Genomic DNA, 27,535 nt, shown 5'->3' on the forward strand with positions numbered 1-27,535 from the left:
CACCCCAAGGCCAGCGGAGGGCAAAGCATTTCTTGCCAGGAAGCTGCCTGCTGCCACCTTTCCAGAGCAGCCCCTCTTCTCCAGAGGAAGTGATTCACCTTCCCAGCAACACACGGCTAGAGGCCCAGGCAGCTCTTACTTACCTGGCTCCGGCGCTGCTTCAGTTTGATCTTGACCAGAAGAACAAGGCACACGAGAGAGACCACCACGAAAAAGGCCAAGAAAATCCCCATGTCGAAGTATTCGGTAGGTTGCTTAGAAGCAAAATCAGGGAGAGGAGAAGGCAAGAGATGGACAAAGATCAGCAGGGTTAACTTTTTTCCAGCTCAATGGCATACACCTTTTGGATACATTCAAAGCAGGCGGAGATTTTTCAGCTGGCAGCAGCAGCTAACATGGTGAACTAAACTGAAACGGTTAAAGTTTGAGGTACGCCACACCCAAAAGACTCCAAAAGGAATCCCGAGGTTTCAGAGTTTGCTGAAAGCTTTCATAAGGAATTCTCCAGGGTTTGTGCATGCACAGAACCTGTTTCCTATTCCTCTGACAAGTGTGTGTTTGCTGTTTGCAAAGATTTGTCCCTGGCTGGAAGTGAGCTGAATGCCAGGTGAAACCTCAGAGCCCTGGTTCACAATCCTTGCCTGCAACGTGCCTTGGGCACAAAAGGTCCGGGTTCAATTCCTGACAACTTCAGGTAGCACTGGGAAAAATCTGTGGCTTGAAGAATCGCAGAGAAGCTCACTGCTCGGCAGCGTCAATGATACTAAAGTAGATAGACCAAAGGTCTGACTCTGCATAAAATAGTTCTCTGTGCTCTCATTCTGTGAAAGGGAATTCTACATCCCAAAGCCTGGTGCTAATTCAGTCCATTTCTCTTCTGCTTCTGTGATGCATCAAGAGTTGAAATCAGCACCCTTCCCCATTACTAAAATCTCTGAGCAAACATTTTCATGACTGAATCAAGCCAGCTTTAGAAGAAGAGGGCTTTCACATATGAAAGCCTCAACTTTTCATTGGGAAGTGATTTGCTCCTATGAGATTAGTTTTCATGGAAAGGCACTTTCAAAGACCCCACCCCACCCCCAATACAAGGACTTTGCCCATTCACTCAAGTGCCTTTTTGAGCAACCATCACCCACCTGCCCACGAAGACCCAATCCCCCTGCCCAGCCTCCTACTAGGAATTGCTATGTCCAGCTCCACAAGCCTCTGTCTGGGCTGGCGACTCTTTCTTCCACTAGCTACTGGCTTCAGGGCATCCACTGGTAACTGTGCCCTCTTCATTTGGAGGTGACAAGACTTCCTTCCCATGCAGCTGTTAACTGCAAGAGCCATTTCTATAGCATGCCACTAGAAAGCAATTGCTTGGATTTCATTAGGCTCTTCTGAAGGCAGGGGAGGCTTTGGCTGCTTTTAACTGTCTAGTACTAAGAGGTGAAAGTCCCTGAAGAATGTTTACTCAACCCAAACATGTTTCTGGAAGCGCAGGCTTCACTCCAACCAGCCGGCTCTACTGGATCTCTCAGCGGCCTTTGATACCATCGACCATAACATCCTTCTGGGCCGTCTAGAGGGGCTGGGAGCTGGGGGCACTGTCATACAGTGGTTCCGCTCCTTCCTCCTGGGCCGTGTTCAGAAAGTGGTGGTGGGGGATGAGTGTTCAGACTCCTGGGCTCCCACTTGTGGGGTGCCTCAGGGCTCCATCCTCTTGCCCCATGCTTTTTAACATCTACATTCAGCTGCTGGGAGAGATCATCAGGAGGTTTGGGCTGGATGTCCATCAATATGCAGATGATACCCAGCTCTACCTCTCTTTCAAATCAGAACCAGTGAAGGCGGTGAAGGTCCTGTGTGAGTGTCTGGAGGCGGTTGGAGGATGGATGGCGGCTAACAGATTGAGGTTGAATCCTGACAAGACAGAAGTACTGTTTTGGGGGGACAGGAGGCGGGCAGGTGTGGAGGATTCCCTGGTCCTGAATGGGGTAACTGTGCCCCTGAAGGACCAGGTGTGCAGCCTGGAAATCATTTTGGACTCACAGCTGTCCATGGAGGCGCAGGTCAATTCTGTATCCAGGGCAGCTGTCTACCAACTCCACCTGGTACGCAGGCTGAGACCCTACCTGCCCGCAGACTGTCTCGCCAGAGTGGTGCATGCTCTAGTTATCTCCCGCTTGGACTACTGCAATGTGCTCTACGTGGGGCTACCTTTGAAGGTGACTTGGAAACTACAACTAATCCAGAATGCAGCAGCTAGACTGGTGACTGGAGGCGGCCGCCGAGACCATATAACACCGGTCTTGAAAGACCTACATTGGCTCCCAGTACGTTTCCGAGCACAATTCAAAGTGTTGGTGCTGACCTTTAAAGCCCTAAACCGCCTCGGTCCAGTATACCTGAAGGAGCGTCTCCACCCCCATCGTTCTGCCCGGACGCTGAGGTCCAGCGCCGAGGGCCTTCTGGCGGTTCCCTCATTGCAAGAAGCAAAGCTACAGGGAACCAGGCAGAGGGCCTTCTCGGTAGTGGCGCCCGCCCTGTGGAACGCCCTCCCATCAGATGTCAAAGCGATAAATAACTACCTGACATTCAGAAGACATCTTAAGGCAGCCCTGTTCAGGGAAGTTTTTAATCTGTGATATTTTACTATATTTTTGGTTTCTATGGAAGCCGCCCAGAGTGGCTGGAGAAACCCAGCCTGATGGGCGGGATACAAATATGTTGTTGTTGTTGTTGTTGTTGTTGTTGTTGTTGTTGTTGTTGTTATATCTGTATGCTCAGCCTTCCCCTGGAGCGAGGCAGAGTGCCACTGGGTCAGAATCTTACAGCTCAGCTTCGCCAAGAAATCCCTAAACTACACACTTTCAGCTCCATTTGCAAAAAAGAGGAAGTGAGAAAAGAGGGAGAATTCTAACTTAAGAAGACCAGCCCTCCACCGATGCCATGAGGTCAGTCCAGTGGTGGGTCCTTGGGGGACCCTGATCAGTACCTGGGCCAAGAGGCGAGAGCCAAACAACCAGAAAAGGGAGCAGGGAGAAGGAAAGATGGAGGAGGTGTTCTGGAGCATGCTGCAGTCTATTCAACTGGGGGGAGGGAATTATATTTTAATCTGAAGATTAATTTTCTAAACATTTCTATTATTTTTTCTTAACTTAAGGTTAAATACTATGATCCCAGCTAGGCTTGCAGGGCTCTGCCCACCAGTTAGCGAGCTGCAATAAAGAAGGGGAGCAGCCCACAGAAAGCCCCTGACAGGGGCCTGCCGGGTTGCCTTACCGGGGGAGGCCGGTGCTGAATCCTGGCACGGGCAACCTTCTGCTTGTTGACAATGTTCATCAATTTGACAGCATCTGCTCCTTTCACATACACAATGGGCCTTTTCAGGGGGTCTTCCAAGCCCTGGTTCAACTAGAACAAAATGGCGAAAGGTTAAGCTTCTCCCCACAAATCAACCTTTTTCTGGCAAATAAGCAGGTTGCAGGCTCACCAGGAAACTCCAGTCCCCCATCAGCAGAGGACCAACAACTGCACAAACAAATGATGAGCACCCTCCCCTTTCACAATACAACACACTTGACACTGCATACCTGGTCAATTGCATCTGGGTTCTCAGATACGTCAAAGATGACAGCTGTGGCTCCTCTCTGAACTGCCCGCTTGGCCTACAGGAAGTGGAGAGAGAAAGATGGAGGGAGAGACAGAAAGAGAATCAACTCAAGCCCCGCTTGCCTTCTCAGCCTGTCAACAGCAGCTCAAGGAGGAGGGAAAAGTCCCCTCCCAAGAAAGGCAGCTCCTTGCACTGGCCACAAGAGGTCAGCCATGAGCTGGACAAGCCTCCACTTGATGCCCCAAAGCGCTTTGGGCAGATCATCTCCAGTGGCAGGAACTGCCCCTCAAATCCCATGTCATCCGACACAAAGGCCACAAAGGCCGCTGCTCTTCAAAGGAAAACTCAACCCTCTGCAGTGTTGCATGAAGTCTTTCCCTTCCTCTCCGGCCTTTTGTGTAGTTTTGACCACACAAACTGTGCCCAACAACCTCATCCTTGTCCACCCCCTCCTGAAAGGGCACAGTAGCCTAACCTACTTGGAGGGGGGGGGTGCAAAAAGGAGATCTCAAAGCACATCATTCTCAGAGCCACCCCACCCCTGCCCATAAAACAACACTGGCACCCCCCCATCTTCAACTCTTTGAGTCTGCTGCCGGAACAGTCCAGGGCAGTTATGCCAAGGTTGATGCCACCCCGACGACAGCTCCTCTGTTGAGTAAGAATGGAAGCCAGGATGACACACACACACATACACACACACACACACACCCAGCGCCTTTGCCCGGCTTGAGAGCCCCCACCCCAGAGCGAGAGATTTGGGTGGCTTGCCCAGGCGGGGAGGCTCCACTCCTGCATTCCAGTGTGCTCCGTGCTCCACAGCTTCGCTGCAACTTGGCCTGACCTTCCAGGTTTCCCTGGCAGGAGATCAAAGCAGAGAAGCCACAAACACACCACAGAATGCAGAGTCCTCCTCCCTCCCTCCCTCCCTCTTCCATTTCCTCCTCTGCTCTGCTCTCAGGCAAGCTTTGAAGCCACAGGAGCAGCAGCAGCAGCAGCAGCAGCATGGAGCAGGCTAGAGCCTCAGGAGGGATCTCCGCCAGCCCACCACCTGCTGGGGGGGGGGTGACGGGACTACACAGGTGGCTGCCTGCCTGCCTGCCTGCCTGCCCCACCACAAGAAGAAAGAATAGGAAGAAGTGAAGGCCTTCCCCCTCCCCTCCCTGGCAGGGTAACTGAAGTGCAAAGAGGCCTTTGATAGCCCCCATTCAGCAGCAGAGCCCAGATGAGATGTGGGGAAGAAGCTGACTCCCTGACTGAGATAGGCAAGTGGTGGTCTCCACCTTCCATCCCTGGAGGGGGGCTGCTCTCCTCCTCTGCCTGCAGCCCAGGGCTCCCTGTGGATGGGCTATGTGTGAACCCCCCTCTAAAGAGGAGCTGGGTTGGCCAGCCTTCAAACAGAGGTGCTTGGAAAACTGTCTTCCCCAGGCCTTTTGACACTTGGCTCAAAGTATCCTGGACCCCAAATAAGTGAGAGCAGAGGAGGGGGGTGCTTGCGGCCCTCACACAGCCAGCTCCCCAGGGCTAGTGACTCACGGTCAGGATTCCCTTTCTGCTTTTATACCAGGGGCAGCAGCAGTTCTTACAACAGCATTTCCAGAGTTTTCCCATTGAAGGCAGCCTCAGCTCGCATTAGATACCTCCACCTGGTACAAGACACAGAGCCTTGGAAGGAATGCCATCCATTTCTGCTGCTGCTTCAGGCAAAGGAGATTCCCTGACAACCTCCAGAGCAGCCCTGGGGGGGGGGGGGGGAGCAGCTTGGCAGGTTTTTGCTCCAGGTCCAAAAAAGGAAAGGGGGGCAGTTGCACCCTGGGCTGCCCGCCATGCGCACGGATGGGCTGGACAAAAGCAGTGCCCTCTTTTCAAAGGCAGAATCTGGTCCCCCAAATGCTGCACGGACGGGGAGGAGGAGAGAGGAGGAGGAGGAGGAGGAGGAAAAGAACAAGGGAGCCGGCAGTGATGAGTCTAAGGCGGCTCCTCCTCCTCTTCAGCACCAATTTCACTGGCAGCTTTGTGAGCAAGGCTCAGTGCTGACACCTGACCAAGGCTTCATCTTGAAAGCAGGATCAGGCCACCTTAAACAGCCATTGCTTCCTGGGAAGTGCAGCTTGTTCAGGGTGCTGAGAGTTATTATAACACCTCTATTCCCCTTTCAGAGCTACAACTCCCAGAGTTTTATTTTATTATATTTATTTATTAAATTTGTATTCCACCCTTCATCTGAAGATCACAGGGCAGTACACAACCTAAACATGCAAAATGCACACGAAAACAACAAGAAGAAGCAGCTCTGTGAGGGGACTAAGGTGAATAGGGCTGTGTGTGAATCTGAACTTATTCTGTAGTTTATTACTATGGATCATGGCATAGGGAAGAAAAATGACATAACTCTAATATGACAGGAGACGCTCCATGAGGACCTCGGTACAAGTCTGATCTCAAAACATGTCCAGAAGGCATTCAGGAAACATCCTGAGCTCCTTCCACCTTGCATAAAGGTCAACACATGTAAAATTAGTTGTCATTGCAGTCTCTTCACCACCTGAATGGGGGCCATCAAGATAATGGCTAACACAACTTGAAGTCAGAGAGCAGACAAAAGATAACCAGTTCAGTCACAGCCCTCTAGGATGATTTTATTTCAAACACTAAATTTGGAAGGTGAGTGAGGTGAAGCTGGGCAGGAACTCTGGGGGAAAGACAACAGGACTATTGGAAATTGTATAAATTGCTCATCTCCACTGGGATGCCTTGACCAAGGTCAGCTGGCTCCCCCAGACCCCCAGAGGACCTTCATTCAGTGATCCCAAGGAAGAACAGGGATCCTCTTCCTCCCCTCCCTTTCCATTTCTTAACTTAGGAGCAGTGTGGGTTCTGCTGCCAAAACTGTCATGCTCATGTTCCTATAGACTTTTGAAAAAATGAAATAATCTTCCACTCTTCAGATCAAGGTGTGGGTACATTGCAGGATTTCCTGGCTGCTTAAACTGTAATTTTGCTGTCTGAAGCAGCTTTATAGGCGTCTCCCCACTTACCTGCATTCAACTCGCAGGACCAGGAAATAGTGAAATCAATCAATTTAAACTGCAAAAATGGCGTGAAAAGAGCAGCAAAACAGCTAGCAATCCCAGGAGCCTTTGCAACTGCGATCCCTCTGCCCCAGAGCCATAGCTAGGAGATCTTGCGCCCCTGGCAGAACCGTACAGATTGTGCCCCCGAGCGACGGACAAATTAGCTCTTCTTTTCGCCTCTCCTCCAACCCCCCCTTCACCCATTCAATTCCTCACGCACTTCACCTTGTAATGAATTTTTCACAGAAAACCCAATATTTAATTTATTATTTCTTAATAAAAAGTTTCCGCAAAGAAAATGACATTTTGATGTGAGTTGAGAGGGTTTTTAAAATGTAATTCCGTTGTAAAACAATACAGATAGGTCTAAATGAAACATACAAACAATAACATACAAACTGATTTGTTCCACAATGATAATTTTACATTATAATACCATATTAAAAAAAATCTGGGAGAGGAGATCCCAGCAAACTTTAGGGGTGCCAAAATTATCAATCTCTTTAAAAAAGATGACAGAACGGATTGCAGAAACTATTGAGGCATCTCTTTATTGGCTGCGGCTGGCAAAATTATTGCAAGGATCTTAGCAAACCGTCTCCTAACAAGGCGACCCGCCCTGAATCCCAAAATGGTTTTAGATCTTCTAGGGGGACAGTGGACATGATTTTCACTGCTTGACAGCTTCAAGAAAAATGCAGAGAGCAAAACCAACCCTTCTATACGGCATTTATTGACCTAAGGCCTTCCAGCACTATAAATCGTAATGCCCTGTGGACTGTCCTGAAAATTGACTGCTAAGATAAATTTGCGAACACCATTAGGCTCCTCCATGATAATATGACAGCAACAATCGCAGATAACAATGGCTCCCAAAGTGAACCATTCACAGTGGGATCAGGTGTTAAACAGGGTTGTGTTATCGCCCCAACTCTATTCATTACAGTGGTATCTCTGGTTACAAACTTACTTCATTCCGGAGGTCCATTCTTAACCTGAAACCATTCTTAATCTGACGTACCACTTTAGCTAATGGGGCCTTCCGCTGCTGCCGCGCCACCACGGCACGATTTCTGTTCTCATCCTGAGGTAAAGTTCTTAACCTGAGGTGCTACTTCCGGGTTAGCGGAGTCTGTAACCTGAAGTGTTTGTAAACCGAGGTACCACTGTGTTTTCATTGCCATGATCCTACAATTTGTCGATGGGAGACTCCCCTCTGGAGTAGAAATCATATATCGAACAAATGGAAAACTCTTTAATCTGAGGAGGCTGAAAGCAAAGAGTAAGGTAACTTCAGTCATAGAGCTTCAGCATGCTGATGACAACGCAGTGTGCGCACACTTAGAGAATGACCTCCAAACTATCCTAAGTATCTTCGCAGAAGCTTACGAAAAGCTTGGCCTATCGCTCAACACCCAAAAAACCAAAGTGCTGCACCAACAAGCACAAAACAATCCCTCTGCAGCACCACAAATCCAACTCAATGGTGTGATGCTAGAAAATGTCAATCACTTCTCCTACCTGGGCAGTTATCTTTCCACAAGGGCCGACACTGATGCCGAAATCCAGCATCGCCTAAGCTGTGAGTGCAGAGTGTTTGAGGACTGGGACATTGGCAGGGAAACCAAAATGCTTCTTTACAAAGCTATTGTACTACCAACCTTACTGTATGCTTGTGAAACATGAACTACCATATTTTTCGTCCCATAGGACACTTCGTCCCATAGGACACACCTAGTTTTTTGGGGGGGAAATAAAGGAATTTCCCCCCCTTTATCTCCCCCCCAAAAGCAGTCGGGGAAACCGAACCAGGTCGAGGAACAGCGGGATGGCAGTGCTGCGCCTCCCTGCTGTCCCCCGAGCTTGTGGGGCTGGCCGATGTCTGCCCGGTGCGAGGGGCGCTCTGCTTCAGGGTGCTCCTCGTGCCTGGCGGCAGGCTGCTATCCGCAGCATGGGGAGCCCTGCGGGGAACTCCAGCAGAGCTCCAACACGCTGCGGATGTCTGCCCTGCGGGGGGGGGGGCGCTCTGCTTCAGGGTGCCCCGCGCACCGGGCGGCAAGCTGTTATCCGCAGCGTGAGGAGCCCTGCGGGGAACTCCCGCAGGGCTGCCTAGGCTGCGGATGTGTTCCCGAAGCGCCGGGCGCTCTGCTTTCAGGGCACCCGACGATCCGGGAAGCAGGCTGCTATCTGCAGCCTAGACATCCCTGCGGGAACTCCCGCAGGGCTGCCTAGGCTGCGAATGTCTTCCTGAAGCCTGGAGAGCGAGAGGGGTCGGTGCGCACCGACCCCTCTCGCTCTCCAAGCTTCAGCGCAAGCCTGCATTCGCCCCATAGGATGCACCCAGATTTCCCCTTCATTTTTGGAGGGGAAAAAGTGCGTCCTATAGGGTGAAAAATACGGTACTTATAAACGCCATCTCCAACTCCTCAAAAGATTCCATCAATGGTGTCTCCGAAAATGTTTACACATCACTTGGGAAGAGAGGCGAACTAATGCCAGTGTACTGGAAGAAGCAAAGCTCACCAGTGTCAAAGCAATTATTCTTCAACATCAACTTCACTGGACTGGTCATGTTGTGCGGAAGCCTGATTATCGTCTTCCAAAGCAACTACCCTATACCAAACTTAAAAATGGAAAGCGTAATGCCAGTGGTCAACACAAAAAGTTTAATGACTGTCTCAAGGCAAATCTTAAAAAATGGTGTATAAACACCGACAATTGGGAAACACTGGCCTGCAAGCGCTCCAGTTGGAGAACAGCCTTGACCAAAGGTGTCATGGGCTTTGAAGATGCTCGAACTCAGGACGCAAGGGAGAAACGTGCTAAGAGGAAGGCACGCTTGGCAAACCTTCACCATGATGAACTCCTGCCCGTAAACCTCTGTCCCCACTGTGGAAGGACGTGTGGATCCAGAACTGGCCTCCACAGTCACTTACTGTGTTAAAACCGTGTTTATGGAAAACAATCTTACTCGGCTACAAGGGATTGTCAAAGAAGAAGAAAATATGATGTAAAATGGCCTGGGGGGCCCAGTGCTCCCAGGCTGCAGCTCTGCAGATGGTCACCTTAACCCAGCCAAGGCTTCAGGGAACTGAAAGAGACAACATGAAAGCCTTGCCCAGGTTTGCTCCTCCTTGGGGCTCGAATGAGGAGAGGGAGCAAGGAACAAGAAAGGAAAGGAAAGGAAAAAGGAAAAGGAAAGGAAAGGGAAAAAAGGAAAGATGAGACAGTTTCTCCAGCCAAGCCGGAAAAAGTGTCTTTCCTGTAAGAGCAGAGGCAGGCAATTAGAGAGGATCCTTAACTTCGCACACAAGAGAGAGAGAAAAAGAGTACAGGAGCAGAGCAGAAATAGGAGAAATACAGGGCAAACTGTCCTGTATTGAATCAACATAGGACACAACTTTGAAATAAGGAACAATCCTATATTAAACAGGACAGGTGGTAACCCTTGACCCCACCCCTTGGATAATTCTCAATGGAAAGTTCAGTTCTCATTACAGTGGTACCTCGGGTTACAGACGCTTCAGGTTAGAGACTCCGCTAACCCAGAAATAGTACCTCGGGTTAAGAACTTTACCTCAGGATGAGAAATCGTGTGGCGGCGGCAGCAGGAGGCCCCATTAGCTAAAGTGGTGCTTCAGGTTAAGAGCAGTTTCAGGTTAAGAACGGACCTCCAGAACGAATTAAGTTCTTAACCCGAGGTACCACTGTACCGGTAATGGATGGAGAACAGTTTTTTAAAAAACAAACAAACAAAATGTTGTTATTTGTAAAATTTATATCTTGAAGCAACTCTCTAAGCTATGTGGACCCTCTTGCTTAGTGGTGGTGACCTGGCCTTCTGACTCAAAAGTCCTACCCTGCAGACGGAAAATTTATAGAGGCTTCCCAATACTTTCGGTTTAAAAAGAACTGCGCAACAAAACAGTGCTTTGGTGTCTCCATTTTGCTGAAGTTTAGCGCGATCTAGCAACAGAAGGAAGAAAGTAGAAAAGAGATAAAAAGACAGATTGATGGATTTACTGGATTACATTGAGCAACGCACTTCCCTTTTGGCACCTTCTTATTTTTCTCTTGTTTAAGTCCTTCTAAGTTTAATTTCCAACTTTCTAAGGATTGCTGAGTCTGCATGAAGGTTTATTGCTTATCCCCTCCTCTGAATGGTCTATCTGGCTACGTTTTGACAGAGCCACTTGAAATATATAGGGACTAGATGCCTATTCGGATTTGATCTAAACTGAGATTTAAACTTCTATAATTTTGGATTATTTTTAGCTCCCTCTTTGTGTTTTTAGGGGGATCCTGTTCTCATTTTCATTTTTCATTTTTTACTCTATTTTCCCCACTCTTATTTCTGTCTTTATTTTTTTTATTTTTTATTTTTGTTGTTGTTGTTATTATTATTCTTTTTTCTACAAATTAAATGCATGATTTGCTAAGTGGATTTTTACAAGTATATTGGGACATTTAGGCAATTGGAAAATATTTAACATTTGGACTTAATTTCATCAACTTAATATAATTGAACTCTGGATTATTTTTTCATTCCCTTTTGCCTTTTCGTGACACGTCTGGCCATTTTGTTTTTTGGTTTCTTTTTTGTTTTTCCTTCTTCTGAGATAATACTATTGGCTAGGGAAATGTATTGATTTGGATATTATCATCATTCAACCCTGGAGTCTGTGGAGCTTTAATCGTGGTTTGGATTGGATTTAGCCTAAGTGGTGGCAAGAAGAAGGAAGGAAATTTATTGGTCATCCTGCCCATTGGGTTTTGGGTCCTATAACAATTTTGGGAAAAATTAAAGGAAATTGAAGTTTGATATTTACATAATTTAATTGAGATATAAAAATAATTTTTAAATATTTTGTTATTGGGCCTAAGAATATTTTGGGAAGTGTAGGAATATATTAATTTTGTTTCTCCAGAAAAAGGGTTGTGTTTACATTAATTTGTTAACGACTATATATTGAGTGGGAAAGAGTTGAGATTTGGTAAAACTATGTCTCACACACAGAAGAAAGTGAGCGAAAGTGGAACTCCGGCGGACAGGAGAGGCTCTAAACAGGAAACAGACTTCAGAGGAGAAATTTTGAAAATATTTGCAGAAATTAAAAATGATATTAAGCAGAGTGAGAAGAATTTAGAATCCAAATTAGAACAAATGGACAAAAGAATGGGCCAGATGGATAAAAAAATGGGCCAGATGGACAAAAAAATTGACGAAACAGTTAGTGAACTGAAAGGACAATTAAAGGACGTGAGTAGGAGGACTCAAACTTTGGAAGAGGGAATGAAAAGGAATAAATTGGAGATGAGGGAGGTGAAAAAAGAAGAGGAAAAAATAAGAACAGGAATGTCGGAAATTAATAAGGCACAGGAGGAGGTTTGGGACGCGATTGCCATGAATGAACTGAGACAGCGGGAAGTGAATCTGAGATTAAGGCTTGTCCCAGAGGTGCAAGGAGAGAATATTAAAGAGAAATTAATAAAGGAGATTGCACAATGAATGGAGCTGCAGACAGAGGAGGTTGCAAGGACAATACAAAATGCATTTCGAATCAAGACAAAATCAGTGATTTTTTGGAGAGCGCAAGGCGAAGGCTCAGCCCGTTCCCTCAAAGTCTGGGGTTATTAAGGGGTGTGGTTGGGGGGGGGGCTGCCTCTCCCTATGATTTTGTGGGCCCCCTCGCCTGCACCCGCCCAGCCTCGCACTCACTCCCCAGTGTCACCAGGGCTCCAAATGCGCCTGAGAGCAGAGCAGGAAGGCGGGACGGGCACAACCAAGCATGATGGTGGGGAGGCGGAGCCGGCGCAGAGGCGGCCACCAGGTTTGGTTGCGGTGGCAGATGGGTTTGAGTAGCGCTGGATGGAGCGGTGGTTGCCGGGCACGAGCCCTCCTCTCCTCCAGCACCAGCCAACCACCCCGGCGCAGCCCCAAGGGTGAAAATGGTGCCGGAGCAGCGCTGGGAGCATGCCGGAAGCCGCCCGGAGCCTCCTGCAGCGCTGTGGTGCCAGTTTCAGGAAAGGCACCAGCTTTGATTTAGCGCCCCCCTCTCACCTGCGCCTCTGGCAGCCGCCCACTTCGCCACCCCCTCGCTACGGCCCTGCTCTGCACCAACCTTTGAGGCCTGTAGAAAGCTGGAGTCCGACAGATTTTTTTGTTTTTTAGATGGTGCTCCCCACTATATGTGATTTCACATGTAAGCGCAGTACCTGGGAACGCAACCCCCGCAGAAGTGGGGAGACACCTATATCTATTTTGTCAATTTCATTTCATGTAAAAAACAACCTTCTTTTCCTTTTGTGTAATAATAACTTTTGTGGGCATAAGGGTTAAGGGTAAAACACGTATTCATAAATGGAAAGCAGGCTATAGCTCCAGCAAAAGCATCCAAAACTCTTTGACAGTATGTGTATCTCACCACGAGTGGTGACACACATACATGTTCAGGCACACAGTAACACTAACAGCTCTCAGCACCCTGAGAAAACTACACCTTCCAGGATTCTCTGGGACACGCCATGGCTGCTTTAAAGTGGTATGAAGCTGCTGCAAATGTATAGGTGCAGATGGGAGCGAAGATGACCCTGACAAAAACCAGCGGACACTGAACAGAGCAGGTGCCTCTGCTGCTCATCTCCTGGCAAGTGCTGGGCCCCCTGGAAGACGATGCTGCTCCAATAATAATTATAATTATAATAATAATAAATTTACATGCCGCCCATCTGACTAGCTTGCCCCAGCCACTCCAGGCAAACAAAAATAGTAAAAACACAACAAAACATCACACACTAGAAACTTCCCTGAAGGAGGGCTGCCTTCAAATGTCACTACCAGCAAGGCCCTCTGCCTGGTTCCCCCTGTGCTTTGAGGAGGTGTGCATCTCCTCTAACATTGCAGAGCGGCCAACTGGGAGAGATGGCGGTGGGGATAAGAGCAAGAACCATTTCACCAGGCAGATGCAAATCAACAGCTCCATTTTTCTTTCTATGACTGAATGCTTGGAATTTTTACTTCTCAGATGTGGGGTGGGGCACAGAGAAAGAGAGGGCCACCCACCCCACCTGCAGCCACGTTCTGTGCAACTGCAGCATTGCAACACCCTTCCGCCACCACTGCAGGATCAGGACCTCAAAAGAGAGGGACCAGAAATTGCACTGGCACCATTAATAACTTGCAAAGGTCTACCGCAGTTCCCAGGAAGACGTGCAGTGAATGTGATCCACGCGATGGTCACATCCAGACTGGATTATTGTAACTCACTCTACGTGGGGCTGCCCTTGAGACTGACCCAGAAACTCCAGCGGGTGCAGAATGCTGCGACGAGACTCCTTATGGGGTCTTCGCTGCGAGATCACATTCATCCGGTGCTATACCAGCTGCCCTGGCTCCCGGTGGAGTACAGGATCAGGTTTAAGGTGCTGGTTTTAACCTTTCAAGCCCTATACGGCCTAGGACCCTCGTACCTACAGGACTGCCTCTCCTGGTATGTCCCACGGAGGACCTTACGGTCTTCAAACAAAAACATCTTGGAGGTCCCGGGCCACAGAGAGGTTAGGCTGGCCTCAACCAGAGCCAGGGCCTTTTCAGCACTGGCCCCGATGTGGTGGAATGCTCTGTCACAAGAGACTAGGGCCCTGCGGGACTTGACATCTTTCTACAGGGCCTGCAAGACAGAGCTGTTCCACCAGGCCTTTGGCCAGGGCACAGCCTGACCCCCTCCTTTGGCAATCCTCACAGAACTCTAGCCCAATGGTTGCCATTAATCTGATTTGAATTAATTTTATAATGAAATGATTTTAGAATATTGTATTTATTTTACTATTGTTAGCCGCTCTGAGCCCGGCTTTGGCTGGGGAGGGTGGGATATATTATTATTATTATTATTATTATTATTATTATTATTATTATTCCTTCATGCCAAGAAATAATGCATGCCTTATCATTCTGTTAGCCAGGGGAAGCCTCCTTCTCTCAATTACTGCCCCCCCCCAGCAACACACCATAGGCAGCACAGCCCCTTTCCTCCCCAGCTGCTGCTTTGGTCCCCGAGAAACATCTTCCCTTCCCTATCGCTTGGGAAAGCTGCTCTGTGGCCAGCCTGGCCTTGTGGGGTTCTTGCAGAGCTGCTCCTGCTCCCTGGATGGCTCTTGTGGAGGCCATGCCACTCTGCGTCCCAAATTCACATGTTGCTTCATTTCAAAAGGAAGAGTTATTACAAAACTGGAAACTTCTCTCCACACAATCAGAGGAACAGAGTTGCATTGCAGAAGCCTTGGGACAAGGATTACAGAAAAACAAAAACAGAAACCCTTCCACCTCTGATTAGGGGTCTCATTTGCCAAAGCCGCTCCACAGAAGGCGTTGCTTGGAGAAGGTCTCCCAGCAGGTCGGCTCCTTTTGGGAAGCCTGCTCCAAGCAAATGTTTCTGGTGATGGAGAGGCAAAGGGCCTGCGGGTTGTTCCCCCTGGCCTTGCATTGCAGGAACAAAAAGCTTGACTAGGAAAGCCAGACCCATTTTCTCCTGCATGCTCTCCAGCGTGGGCATTCTCTCCTCTGCCCTCTCTGCCAGCCGTGCCTATTTGCCTGGCACCCAGCCCCCTCACCACGGACACTGCGGTGCTGGCGGTTGTGGCCATGGCTTGCGAGGGAGCGCTAACTTGCGAGAGGTTAACCACTGCCAATAAACAGGCAGGCAGGCAGGCTCATTAGTCCCTTGCAGACAAGCAGGCCAATGCCATAGTCTCAGGGCGGGTTGCAGGCTTTGGCATCAGTCATATTGCAGGGCCCACGTGGAGAGCATTTTTGCGAGGAGAGTTTGAAGTCAGTTCCCGGCCCCCACCCCAAACAGAGCAGCTTGTCCAGAAGCCCCCTGGAACTCCTAATATTCCTCCATGCCTGACACTATGGCAAGAGGGGAGCAAGAGACCCACAGCCATTGCTTCCCCAATGCTGGGTCTTTCCATTTATTTAGCTTGCAAAGGAGGAACCAGGAGGGAGGGGAGGGGTTTCCTTTTCGACTTTACAGGTAGCTTGTGTTTAGTTTGGAATTGCACCTCAGCTCTGCTCTGGAATCCAAGAACACTGGTGATTCCCTCGGCCACTCTGGACACTTTGACTGAAAGCTCCCAAGTTGACCATGTGGAACCAGATGTTATGGTTCATTTCAGGGGTGGGGAACCTCTGGCCCAATGGCTAAATTTGGCCCACTAGGCCTCCCCACCAGATGTCAAAGAGAAAAACAACTATCAGACTTTTAGAAGACATCTGAAGGCAGCCCTGTTTAGGGAAGCTTTTAATGTTTAATAGACTATTGTATTTTAATATTCTGTTGGAAGCCGCCCAGAGTGGCTGGGGAAACCCAGCCAGATGGGCGGGGTATAAATAATTTATTATTATTATTATTATTATTATTATTATTATTATACTACACATGAAGTCATACATGGCATCGTGGGCTGGAGGTGGGACTTTAAAGGAGCGGACTCCTGACTGCTCCTTTGCTGGAGCAAGGCATGCTTCCCACTGTCTATCAACCGGCACCCCTTGCTCAAAGGGGGGAACCACTTCTCCCTCCCAGGGCTGCTCTTTGAAGCTGCCCCTATTTCCACCCATTTTTTCCATTTCCACCTCCAACATCAGGGAAGAAAAGGAGACACATGGGAAGGCTTTGAAAGCCCTTTGTCTTCTATGTGTACAAAGGAGAAGCAGGGTGGATAACAAAGCCTCTTATTCCCCCCTCCCCAATGCTGGATGTGGAAAGGAGAAATACATGGGGGGGCAGGGAAAACAAAGGGGGGGGAGTGCCCAGTATCTACACCCCTGTCCAGAGGCTTGCAAACCCTCTTAAAGAACCTAATAGCCTGGCAGCTGGATCAGGCCCAAGGAAGCTCATCTAGTCCAGCATCCTCTTCTCACCCTGGCCAACAAGATGCTCCAATAAAAGGCACACACACACACACACACACACACACACACACACCCGCAACGCCCAGCGAGTATCAGAGACCTGCAGCCTCCTGACAGTGGAGGTAGAACACAGCCATTGTGACTAGAAGTCACTGACCACCTTGCTATCATTTGCTTATTCATAACGCTTACAAATTCTCCTTGATCATGTTTTCCACTTATTTATTGCCCAGAAGTGTTGCTGGCCCAAGAACTCACATGCTTCCTCACTCCCCACCCGATTCCTTTTTAAACATTGGCCATATAACTCACTTTCCAAGAAGCCCAACTTGAGTGAAAGTTGCAAATCTTGTTAGCCAAAATGAGCCAAAATCCCACCCCACCCCAGTGGGGGGGGCACTGCTAATGCAGAAAAGCATCTCTCCACAGACAAGGTCAGGTATTTCTGACTCACAAAATCTGGGAAGAATTTCTCCAGCTAAGGATCCTCAAAGCCGTCTCCTCAATGGAGAGGTTTTGGCCAGCCTCCCAGTCCTTTCGCCAAAATCTCCAGGGAAAGGAAGGGCTGATATGGAGCAACCTGGTGTTGACAACTCCAGAGAGGCAGCCTCTGCTCCTTTTCCCCACAACACGAAGGCCTGGTGGCAGGGGTGGGTGTCTCTTTGAAGCAGCCGGCATCAGGCACTTTTTGTGGTGGCCATGGAAACGGGCTCAGTGGGTTCCCAGCCTGGGAACCAAGCAGCAGCAGCAGCAGCAGCAGCAGCAGCAGCAGCAGAAACAGCAGCAGCCTGTGTGCCACCATGGCTCAAAGCAACCTCCTCCCCTCCACCTCCGAAGGAAGGGGGCAGGATTAGCCTAGCAGAAACAAGCTGGCCTTCAGGAAGGAAAATCTTGTCCAGATGAGGCCAGGGCTTCTCGACTCTTCTCCCCTCTCTGCCCCCAGACTGACCATTCTATTCAGAAGATCATCGGATCAGTCAAGAACAGCCCTCAAGATGCCTTGATCAGTCAAGGGGGCAACACCCTCTGCAAAGGCTTCCACGGCATCCCTTCCAAACAGCCCCACTTGCCACAGCACCAGCAGAGCCAAGTCCTTAGAAAGAAGGGCACCAGAAAGAAAGGGAGGATGCTTGTCTTGCTGCGCCCCCTTGGAAATGAAGAGTTGGGCGTTAATACCCAGTTCAAGAGAGGAGTCAGAGCATGGGGGGCAGACAGGATGGGATCTTCTCTTCCTTATAGAAAAGCAGCAATAGCACCACTGCCTTTCTTGCACAATGCTTCAGGCTCAAGGTAGCACCCGAGCACAAACACAAAATCACAGAATCATAGAACTCTAGAGCTGGAAGGGATCCCAAGGGTCATCTAGTCTGACCCCCCTGAAGTGCAGGAATCTCAACTAAAGCATCCTTGACAAATGGCCCGGTGACAGCCCTTGAGATCTCTGAAGATGGCTAGCATATCTCCTCCCAGTCTCCTCTTTTCCAGGCTCAACATACCCATACTTCATTCTTCAACTGTTCCTCATAAGGCTTCATCTTGGTTGCCCTCCTCTGCACCCATCCCAGAAATAAAAGCAAGGAGATTGATAGTGCCACTTCACAGTTGTCCTAACAGCTTCTTCTGACCTCACTAAGCCCTCTCTCGCAACCAGCCACCGTCAGCCACCTGCCTTTAACACAGGAATGCCCTCGGCCTCCTCATGCTGCTGAACTACAACTCCCGACAGCCCCCATGGCCAATGGTCAGGGCTGATGGGAGCACCAGCAGCACCTGGAGGGCCCCCACAGGTTCCTCAGTCCTGCCCTAGGGGAATCCTATTCCTCACCCTGGAAAGGAGCAGGGCCCTTAGCAGCTGGAAGCCAGGGTGCTCCCTGCATGCCCTCTTGGTGTCCTTACCCCCAACTAGGCCTGGTCAGCCTCACGAGGAACGGTACTTTGCCCAAAAGGAACATCAGTCTGATGCAGCAAAGGTATCCACCCAGTACTCTTCACTGCTGTGGGAGGTAAGTCCTCCACTTTAGAAGTCAGACAGTAAGGCAGCTTCTTCCATCAGTGGACACCAGTCTGCCAAAATGAACTGTGTGTGTATGTATGAACAATGCGGGGTGGGTGAGGAATCACTGACCTAATGCAGGTATTCCATGGGGGCCCTTGCTCCCTGGAGAGCTGCTGGGTGAGGGTGCCCACATTCTCCAGGGGAACAACAACCTGCTTGGAAGAACATCTGCCCCCACCTGGGTTAAGTGAAGATACCCAACAGGACCACAACTCAAGCCCTTCTGGCTCAGCTGCCCATTGCACAGTGCTAAGAAAAACCAGTATCAACTTCTCACACTTTTCCAGGTGGGTAGGAACCTCACAAGCATTCTTTTTTTAAAAAAAGAAAAAGGTATGCCTCAGCCCTGCCAATGGCCCTCTGGCAAGAGTCAAGACTGCCACTCCCTGCCCCGCCCCATCCCAGGGCTGTTCTTTGCCTGGTGCTGCTCCCAAAGGCTGTCCTGGCCTCAGCCTCACTGACCACCACAGCTTTTGGTCTGCCAGCAGCCATTTGCAGCCCCAGCTGAGGCTGGGGGTGGGGGGCGGGCAGCAAAGGCTCCCTTGCAGTGACGCCTGTGCTTGTCTTCCCAAAAGGGGCCACCTTGGAATGCATCCAGCTTGACCTTTGCCACAAAACACAGACTTAGAGTTGGAAATATGCCAGCTTCTAAGTTTGGCAAGAGCAACATCGGGAGATGGAAACGGAAAGCTGAACAGCCTCTTTGGCAAGGAAGAGTCATTCATGGACTAGGGTCATTCTCCAGTGGAGGGAGACTCTCAGGTGCCTCTGCCTGACCAAGGCAGAAGGAGCTCTACGCTGTCAATGGGGAGGGGAGCGGAGGGCCCAGGAGGGACATTATTAAGAGCAGCAGTGGGCTGGGGCACTTAGTGCCTTGCAACAGACCTGGCTTTAGACAGACACCCAGCATCTGGTGGGAGTGAGGGTTCACTCTGAGTCTGAAGGAAAGGATGTTCTTGGGAAGGAAGGGAAACAGATTACAATGTGGCAGCCCTAAACCATCCAGCATAAAAGCCCTGAATCTGCGCCTTCTGGGTGAACATTCATTGCTCATTTGGACTGTGCAGTGCACACCAAATCTCCTATTGTTTACTTGGCTTTGCAGCAACTGGTGCAGGATCAAGTCTCCGTGATGGAGATCCAGCAGCACACCAAGAGATCACGGCAGCCTGGAAGCACGTTTTGGAGAAGGGGCATCAAGGAGTAAACTTCTGGCAGCAACAACACCCACCCCTGCCAGGATTGTGTGTGTGCTCTACCAAGCTCACATCTACCTGGGAGTCAACCAGCACAATGAAGAGGCCCACCAAACAAGTCTCCTGGCAGCATGGTGTGGCATGGGGCAAGGGCATGGCCCTCTGCACCATCAGGGAGGGTCTTCTTACCTTGCCCAAGACTGTCAGGCAGGGCTTGGGTTCCACCTCCGGCTGCTCCAGCTTCACCACTCCAACCCAGCCATATTCGTACAAATCCTCTTCATCATTGCTATTGCAGAGTCCCAAGGGATGCATCTAGAAGAGGAGGAAGGGAAAGGAAACCATGAAGCAGATGAACAGGTTCATCTCATTTGCTTTCCATTGTGAGGTCACCAACATCCGTGCCCCTGGCGCCCCGCCCATCAACACATCCTCAGGTTCCCATAGAATGGTCCTAAAGATATTGCTGAGCACAACTCCAGGCAGGCCTCTCAACCTGCTCCTACCAGTGCTGTGACCAAGAGAAAATTCAGAAGTCGTGTCTCCTGCTGGGACATATTTGCAAAGTCCCAATGCCCTTGAGACTGAAGGGAGATGAACAGCATTAATACTGAAAAATGCATAAGTCTTTGTGGGTGTCTGTACATGGGACTGTTCTAGGTCAAAGCAGTTGAAGCAAAATGCTACAAAATGAAATGCTGCCAAAGCAGATATCCCTTCAGAGGGAACATCCCCATTCCTCCCAGCCGGCAAATGGTCAAGGCAAAAGGGGAGATGTCTCAAAGTGGTTTGCTAACAGCAGCAGAAAGAGCAACATCTCACTCATTTCTCTGAACCTGCTGAATCAAAGCTTGTGGCCATGAACTCTAGGCATTGGTTAGGTGCAGTGCAAGCAGAGTTTTCATTTAATTGGGTGCACTCTCATTCTTGTTTCATTCTTGGGATGGTCCCTAACCATCTCTCCTTTCCTACGGCTGCCTCTTTTTAAAGCAAAACCATATTGCTGTTTCTTCCCTTTAAGAAGAGACATCAAGCGCTTGCCTGACTTTGCTTGCCTCTTCCTCATGCTCTGAAGCAGCCTTGTTTGCGTTATCCAAAGGCAAGGTGTACAACTGCATTAAATGGTGCAGCAGACGGAGCCATCACTTTCCCCATCAGCATTCCCAAAGGATCTTCCTATACCCCTCACTGTCTGCTTGGAGTTCCTGGGTGGTGAAGGGGCACAGAAATGGTACATTCTTCTGTTTGCGGTCAGGATCATTTCCTGCAAGAATCTGTTGCCTCCCCAAACACAGCTTTTACGTCATCTGCATTTCTTCACAGACATTACACAGAAAGTAGCCTTCAACATGCTCTCCTGGCAACCTTATTTCCTCATGTGGGCAGAATTTTATGTTTTATCAGAGGACACTTGAGCACCTTAGAATAATTTTCAAGGATCCATTTGGATTAAGTCCAGGGGAGTGACCTGCTGGTCTGTTCCACTGCCAGCAATTCTAGGGCATTCAATACATCTAGGAATTTTACCTGCTTGTTGTGACCGGAACACGCATGTACTGGGCCTGTTGTTGTTCAATGTTTTATAAATGACTTGGACAAAGGAACTGAGGAGATACTTATCAACTCATCATTGAGGAAGCCAATGCCCCTGAAGTCAGAATCGGGATTGAATGTAACCTTAACAGATTGGAGAACTGGGCCCAAACTGACAAAATGAATTTCAATAGGGACATATGTAAGGTGCTGCACTTAGGCAGGAAGAACCAGATGCACAAATATAAGGTGGGGGACACCTGGCTTACTAGCAGTATATGTGAAAAGGATCTAGGAGTCTTGGTGGAACATAAGTCAACAGTGTGGAGCAGCAAAAAATGTTAATGCTATTCTAAGCTGCATTAACAGAAGTATAGTGTCCCAATCAAGGGAATTTATAATCCCACTCTATTCTGCCTTGGTCAGACCACACCTGAAATTCTGTGTCCAGTTCTGAGCAGAATTGACCAGCTGGAACATGTGCAGAGCAAGGTAAACAAAATGATAAAGGGTCTGGAAACCAAGCCTTGTGAGGAACGGTTGAGGGAGTTGGGTATGTTTAGCATGGAAAAGAGGAGACTAAGGTGAGATGTGACAGCCATTTTCAGATATCTATAAACGGAACAAGATACATAGTTTCCTCCTGCTCCAGAGTCTAGGACCTATGGTTTCAAGTTACAAGAAAGGAGATTCTAACTAAACATCAGGAAGAACTTTCTGACAGTAAGGGTTGCTTGACAGTGGAACAGACTCCCTCAGAAGGTGGTAGACTATCACTCTGAAACTTATCTATAGATGGTACCTAACATCACGTAAGCTGGTGCTGGTACACCCAGGAACCTCATCCAAATGCTGGAGAAGCTGCACCTACATAGGCACATACCTCCACTTGTGGTGGGAATGCCCCAAGGTTCAATCCTTTTGGATATCACTGCCGCAGGAAATCTCCAAAATAACAAAAGAGGTAATAGAAGCAACTCCAGAACTAGCCCTATTAAACATATTCCAGGTCAACAACACACATGCACATGACAAGGAACTCATGTCACTTGCTCTCAGCAGCTAGAAATATTGTAACTAGACACGGGAAGAACCTATTAGGAGTGAACATGGACCACTGGTACCAAAATATACATGAAACAGCCCAATTAGAAAAGTTAGCCGACAAACTTACAAATAGCACAAGGACAAGCAAAGGAGTTCCCCTTCATCACATGCACAGCACAACAAGACAATGAACTATCCCCCACAACAGCACACAAATCAATGTGGTTAACCTGACCCCACAACCTACCGCCCCTCCCCCGATAAGCCACACTGCAATCAACTGAACGCAACTAACCAAGCTCTGGACCCCTCTCTCTCTCACAATGCAAATAAAAACAAATAACTATATATGGTAAATAAAGGGCATACCCACGAGATGGTGACACAAAAACCCTGCACAAACACTATGCAACTGAATGAAAAAAATCATTATTCTTCCCCAACCCTCTCCCTTATCCCTTCCCCCCCCCCATGTCTAGGACAATAGTGTCTCATGCTGAATATAAACAAACTGTGAAAAAGAATATGAATCAAAAGTCTGCCATGTACTATCTAGTTGAGATACCTGCCTTGCAGGGGGTTGGACTAGATGACCCTGAGGGCCTGTTCCAACTTCACAATTCTATGATTCTATGGGACCTGCCTAGGAGGGGATAACTGGAGTCATCCACTACCATGTAGCACTTCTGTCTTTGGGTGCCTCGTTTTTAGGCTCCAAAACCCATCCTCTCCTGAGAATTTGGGTCAGGGGCATGATAGCACATTGCCAGTACTAAATTACTCTTGGGGATTAGTGGGGGTGTCTGACCCTTTGGGAATTTCTAGCTTGTTAGACTCAACACCTTTGCTGACGTAGAGAGTGAGGCATTCGCGTAGGAACACTTACAGTACAGTGTCTCTCATCAACTGTATTTGGAACAGACATCTTTAACCTCCTGTGCTTCAGCCTCCTCCAGCCCCCCACCACACACATGGATGTTCCTGCTTCAGCTTCCCCCAAGCCATCAACTTATGGGCTGCTCTGTTGCCATCTCAGCAGCTAAACTAGGAGAGAGTTCCTCTTCCTTCTTCAGTCCATCTCCAAGAAGCAGAGCAAAGCCAAATTGGGGGTGAAGGATCAGCCAGCCGTTTAAACCACCAAGCTTTTGCCTTTAAATCAAATAATTGAAATAAATGAGTGGGGGTGGGCAGAGATCTTCCCAGATGTCTGAAACAGCCTGTCTCAAAGGGGGCTGCTGCTGCTGCCTTTATCCAAGGTCACAGTATCTGCACACACTCCCAAGGGTTTAAAATAACTTCTAAAAGGACCGCACAACTTAAGTGGGGCTACTGTTACAGAGCAGGCCCAACGTGACTGGGAGGAAGAGTGCAGAACAGTCCCCCCACCCCAAGAAAAAGCGGCTTAGTGATTCAGAGGGGAGAAACTTCCTTTCTTTTGTCCTTCTAGCAAATAAAGCTCCCAATCTTAAAAAGGCAGAATAACCAGCTTCACCATTTAAATCCCAAACCAAGTCCTCTCTAAATCACAGGCTCCCTTTCCTATTAGGGGAAGTGACCCCACTTGCACAGGGAAGCCAGGACACAAAAGGAAACTTTCTGGAAGGCATCCAACAAGGTTTTACTCAGAGTGGCCTCATTCATTACTCATTCATAGACCTACTCTGAGTAGAAGTGCGTTGGCTGCCACCTTCCTACGGAGACTCCGCCCTGGGGCTCAGGCTTCCTATGAAGGGAGGGCTAGCAAGGCAGGGGTTGGGTCATGGCACTCCGGGAGGCAAGGCTGGGGGCAGTGGAGGAAGGTTCTTCCTGTGCTCTGCTTCTGGGACTCTGATCCTCAAGCTCCCTATTTGTAAACTCTGTGACTTCAGAGTCTCCATGCAAGACACAATCTGAGATATCGGGGAGGGGAGAGAAAGCAGACACTGGAAGAGTGAGGAAGATCATGAAACTGCTTCTGGAAGGGAGAGAAACAGCCTCTGTTCTGCTCCTTCCATCTCAAATGTGAGAAAAAGACTGTTGTTCTTCAGCAGCAACAGAAAGGCCAGAACTCATAAATCTGTTGGTCACTGTGAGAACAGGACACTGGACTACGTGGGCCTTTGGCCTGATCCAAAAGGGCTTTCAGAACTTGGCATACCTAAGATACAAGACTATCCTGCTAGAACAGTCAACAGTTCTATCAATTGCTTTATCCTTCATGGATCTGTTGCATACTTTTGAAAAATCACTGCTGGCTCAGGTTGAAAGTGTCACACCCCAGAATGCCACAGGGAAGCCCAAAGCAATGTGGTCCCTGAACTAGCATGACTAGCAGCCATGGAGAGCCTTATTCTCCTCCATGAATTGCTTCAATCCTCTTCTAGAGCTACCCAAGGGGTGGGGGAGCAAATCCCATAGTTTAAGCATGTGCTGTGATAAGTAGCATGTACTTTCGTCTGCCCCGAACGTCCCAACATTTGGTTTCACCGGATGGCCTCAATGGGTTTTACCCACATGACAGAGACAGAATAACTTCTCTCTTTTCACTTTTCTCCACACCATCCATAATTCCATAAGCCTCTCATCAGTTCTCCCACTTCCTCAATTCCTTCCCCTCACCCCCAATTAATTAGTCTCAAACTGTGTAGTCTTTCCTTACAGGCGAGTCTGCTCCAACCTCCCCATCACCTTGGTTGTCCCTTACTGCACCTTTTCCAGCTTTACAAGTTGTGGCAGTTGTAAGAGCATACAGGTGTGGCCACACTATCAATTTGTATAAAGGCACTATGATGTTGGCATTTTAATTTCTGATCCTTTCTTAATGATTCCTAACATGGAAGTCACCCTTTTCATGGCTGCCGCACACTAGGACCAATTCTTTCACAGAGCTTTCTGCCACAGCCCCACTATCGCTTCCCTGATTAGTTCACCGTGAGTTTAGTTCCCACCTGTGTGAAGTTAGAATTTTTTGCCCCAACATGCATCAGTCTCACTTCAATAGACCAAAATACATTTTCCACTGTAATGATCATTCAACAAGTTTGGACTCTTTTGGAGCTCATTCCCTATCACTTTGAGCATCTGCCAGCCTGAATAATTTGTTGTCATCTGAAAACCTGGCTGCCTCACTGCCCACCTCTGCCTCGAGAACATTTCTGAACAAGCTAAAGAAAAGCCTCTCTCCCGATGTAATATCCTTGGGAAGACCTCATTTCTTATACGCTTCAACCATGAGACCGCCCAGTTAGTCCTACTCTCTTCTTCCTCAGTTTATGTATGTTCAGAGGCAAGATGTTGAGTTAAGCAGACACACTGTGACCTGACCGAGCTGGGCTCATCTTATGTCAGGTCCAGACACAGAACTCTTACACCAGTCTTTTCTTCTTGTTGATTTGGACCAATCCTCTTTGTGCTGTGGGCTTAGGGGGCTTCATGCCTAGAGGCTACAAATTCTTCATAAGAATTTTACTGCACAATACTGATTAATTGCCCTGATGAGATTACAAACAAGTGAGATAATCCTGGCAATATGCACTCAAGGCCAGGATATGCTTCTGCGAAGGACCCCAATTTGTTTTAGAAGCATAGTCTTGGCTCAGCAACACTCCACTGTGGGCATGAAGACCTCATAGGATGAGGAAAAGTCAGGCTGACTTTTGAATAGACTACTGATGTAAACTGCCCAAGTTATGAAGCCTCCTCCTTTCTCTAATTTACAAAGCAAAGTTGGGAGTCTGCCCTGCAGTCCCATCCACAGGCTCCCATTTGCCCAGGAAAAAAAGGCTCAAGCCCTGACTGTCCTCCTTCTGGTCTCTCTGCCAGTGTGACATGTAACTCAGGAAAAACCACCCCTTAATTCTAGCCATCAAATGCGAGTGAGAAGATTTCATAGTTCCATTAACCTTTATACAATTTCTGGTCATGACTGAACAGTAACCTTGGTAGAGTGCCATAATCATCTTTTTTTTTAAAAAAAAAAATAATATTTATTAACATTTTAAAGACTGCAAAAGAAAGACAAAGAATTAAACAAAACAAAACAATACAATGCAAAAGCAAAAACACCACACAACACCAACCCCCAAACATTAAATTAACAAAACCAAACAAACACAATTTAAAACACACCTAATAAGTTCAATATCTTAACTTTCATTTACTTGTTTCAACGACCTCCTCACACCTCCCTTTTTGTATTCCACTTTAATTAACTGTTTCAGCAATTCCTTTCCATCTTCCTGTTTTCTGTCCTGTAATTTATCTTAACATATTCTAACCTTATTTTTCCCTTTAATATATAATTGTCTTAACATATTTTAACTTTATTTTCCCTTTAATACTCTAATAATCTATTTGTACTTAATTCCTTATAACATTTCTACTAAAGCCATATAGCTCCTTTCCAACATTTTTCTAAGACTCATTAATTTTACAATATTTTTATAAATAGTTTTTAAACTTTTTTCAATCTTCTTCCACCGACTCTTCTCCCTGGTCCCGGATTCTGCCAGTCATATCCGCCAATTCCCTATAGTCCATCAACCTGGTGATCTTCTGTCCGATGCGCTTAACTCTTTTCCAAGTCCCTTCTGCGAGTCTTCTTCATATTTATACATGAACTTTACTTTGTCTTCCACTGATCTTATTTTCATTTTCCTTCCTTTGAGGCTAAAGAGTAGATCTCAGGGAAACTCCCACCTAAAGATAATTTTATTCCTTCTCGACAGGGCAACCAAATCTCCGTAGTTAAATCTAAGATCCGAAAGGTATTTCAGGACGTCTTTCAAAATTTCCACTCTTGACTGTTGTTCTTCTAAGTTCCTCTGGTATTTCCAACAGTCTCTTATTTTGTTCTTCTCTTTTTTCCCTCCTCATCCAAGTCCGAGAGCCCTCACAGTTTTAATCTCTTCTTGACCCAAGTCCCGGTTCCAGAAGTCATCAAATTCCTGTGTAAGGAAATCTATCAAACTTTCCTTCTCCAGTTCAGGTAGGGCTCTGATCCTCAAAATCTGATTTTCTTTAAATTCAATCATAGCAGGCATCAACTTTTGGTCATCAAATTGCATCTGTAAGGCTGGGACTCTCTCACTCTCCAATTGTGTTACTTTAGGTTCAACGGCAATAACTTTCTCCCTA

At 48.0% G+C, this 27,535-nt stretch overlaps 1 protein-coding gene and 1 long non-coding RNA gene across 6 annotated transcripts in view; both read right to left on the bottom strand.

Moving 5' to 3' along the window:
• The window catches only part of ZNRF3 (zinc and ring finger 3), a 120,570-nt gene that overhangs the window by 55,135 nt on the left and 37,900 nt on the right, over positions 1-27,535 (bottom strand). For all 5 annotated transcript variants that reach the window (XR_013834001.1, XR_013834002.1, XR_013834003.1 and 2 more), the window contains exons 2-5: positions 20,030-20,155; positions 3,582-3,656; positions 3,271-3,402; positions 144-254 (exon numbers count right to left, since the gene is read on the bottom strand). Coding sequence is in view for 2 of the 5 variants with exons in the window: in XM_079957757.1 (XP_079813883.1) it covers positions 144-254; positions 3,271-3,402; positions 3,582-3,656; positions 20,030-20,155 (444 nt within the window). In the remaining 3 variants the exon portion in view is untranslated. The remainder of the gene's footprint in view (positions 1-143; positions 255-3,270; positions 3,403-3,581; positions 3,657-20,029; positions 20,156-27,535) is intronic.
• Positions 1-27,535, bottom strand: part of LOC307205453 — a 422,161-nt gene that overhangs the window by 10,256 nt on the left and 384,370 nt on the right. The window lies entirely within an intron of this gene.

This window comes from Podarcis cretensis (assembly GCF_951804945.1).
Source record: "Podarcis cretensis genome assembly, chromosome: 16".
NCBI classification, from domain to species: domain Eukaryota; kingdom Metazoa; phylum Chordata; class Lepidosauria; order Squamata; family Lacertidae; genus Podarcis; species Podarcis cretensis.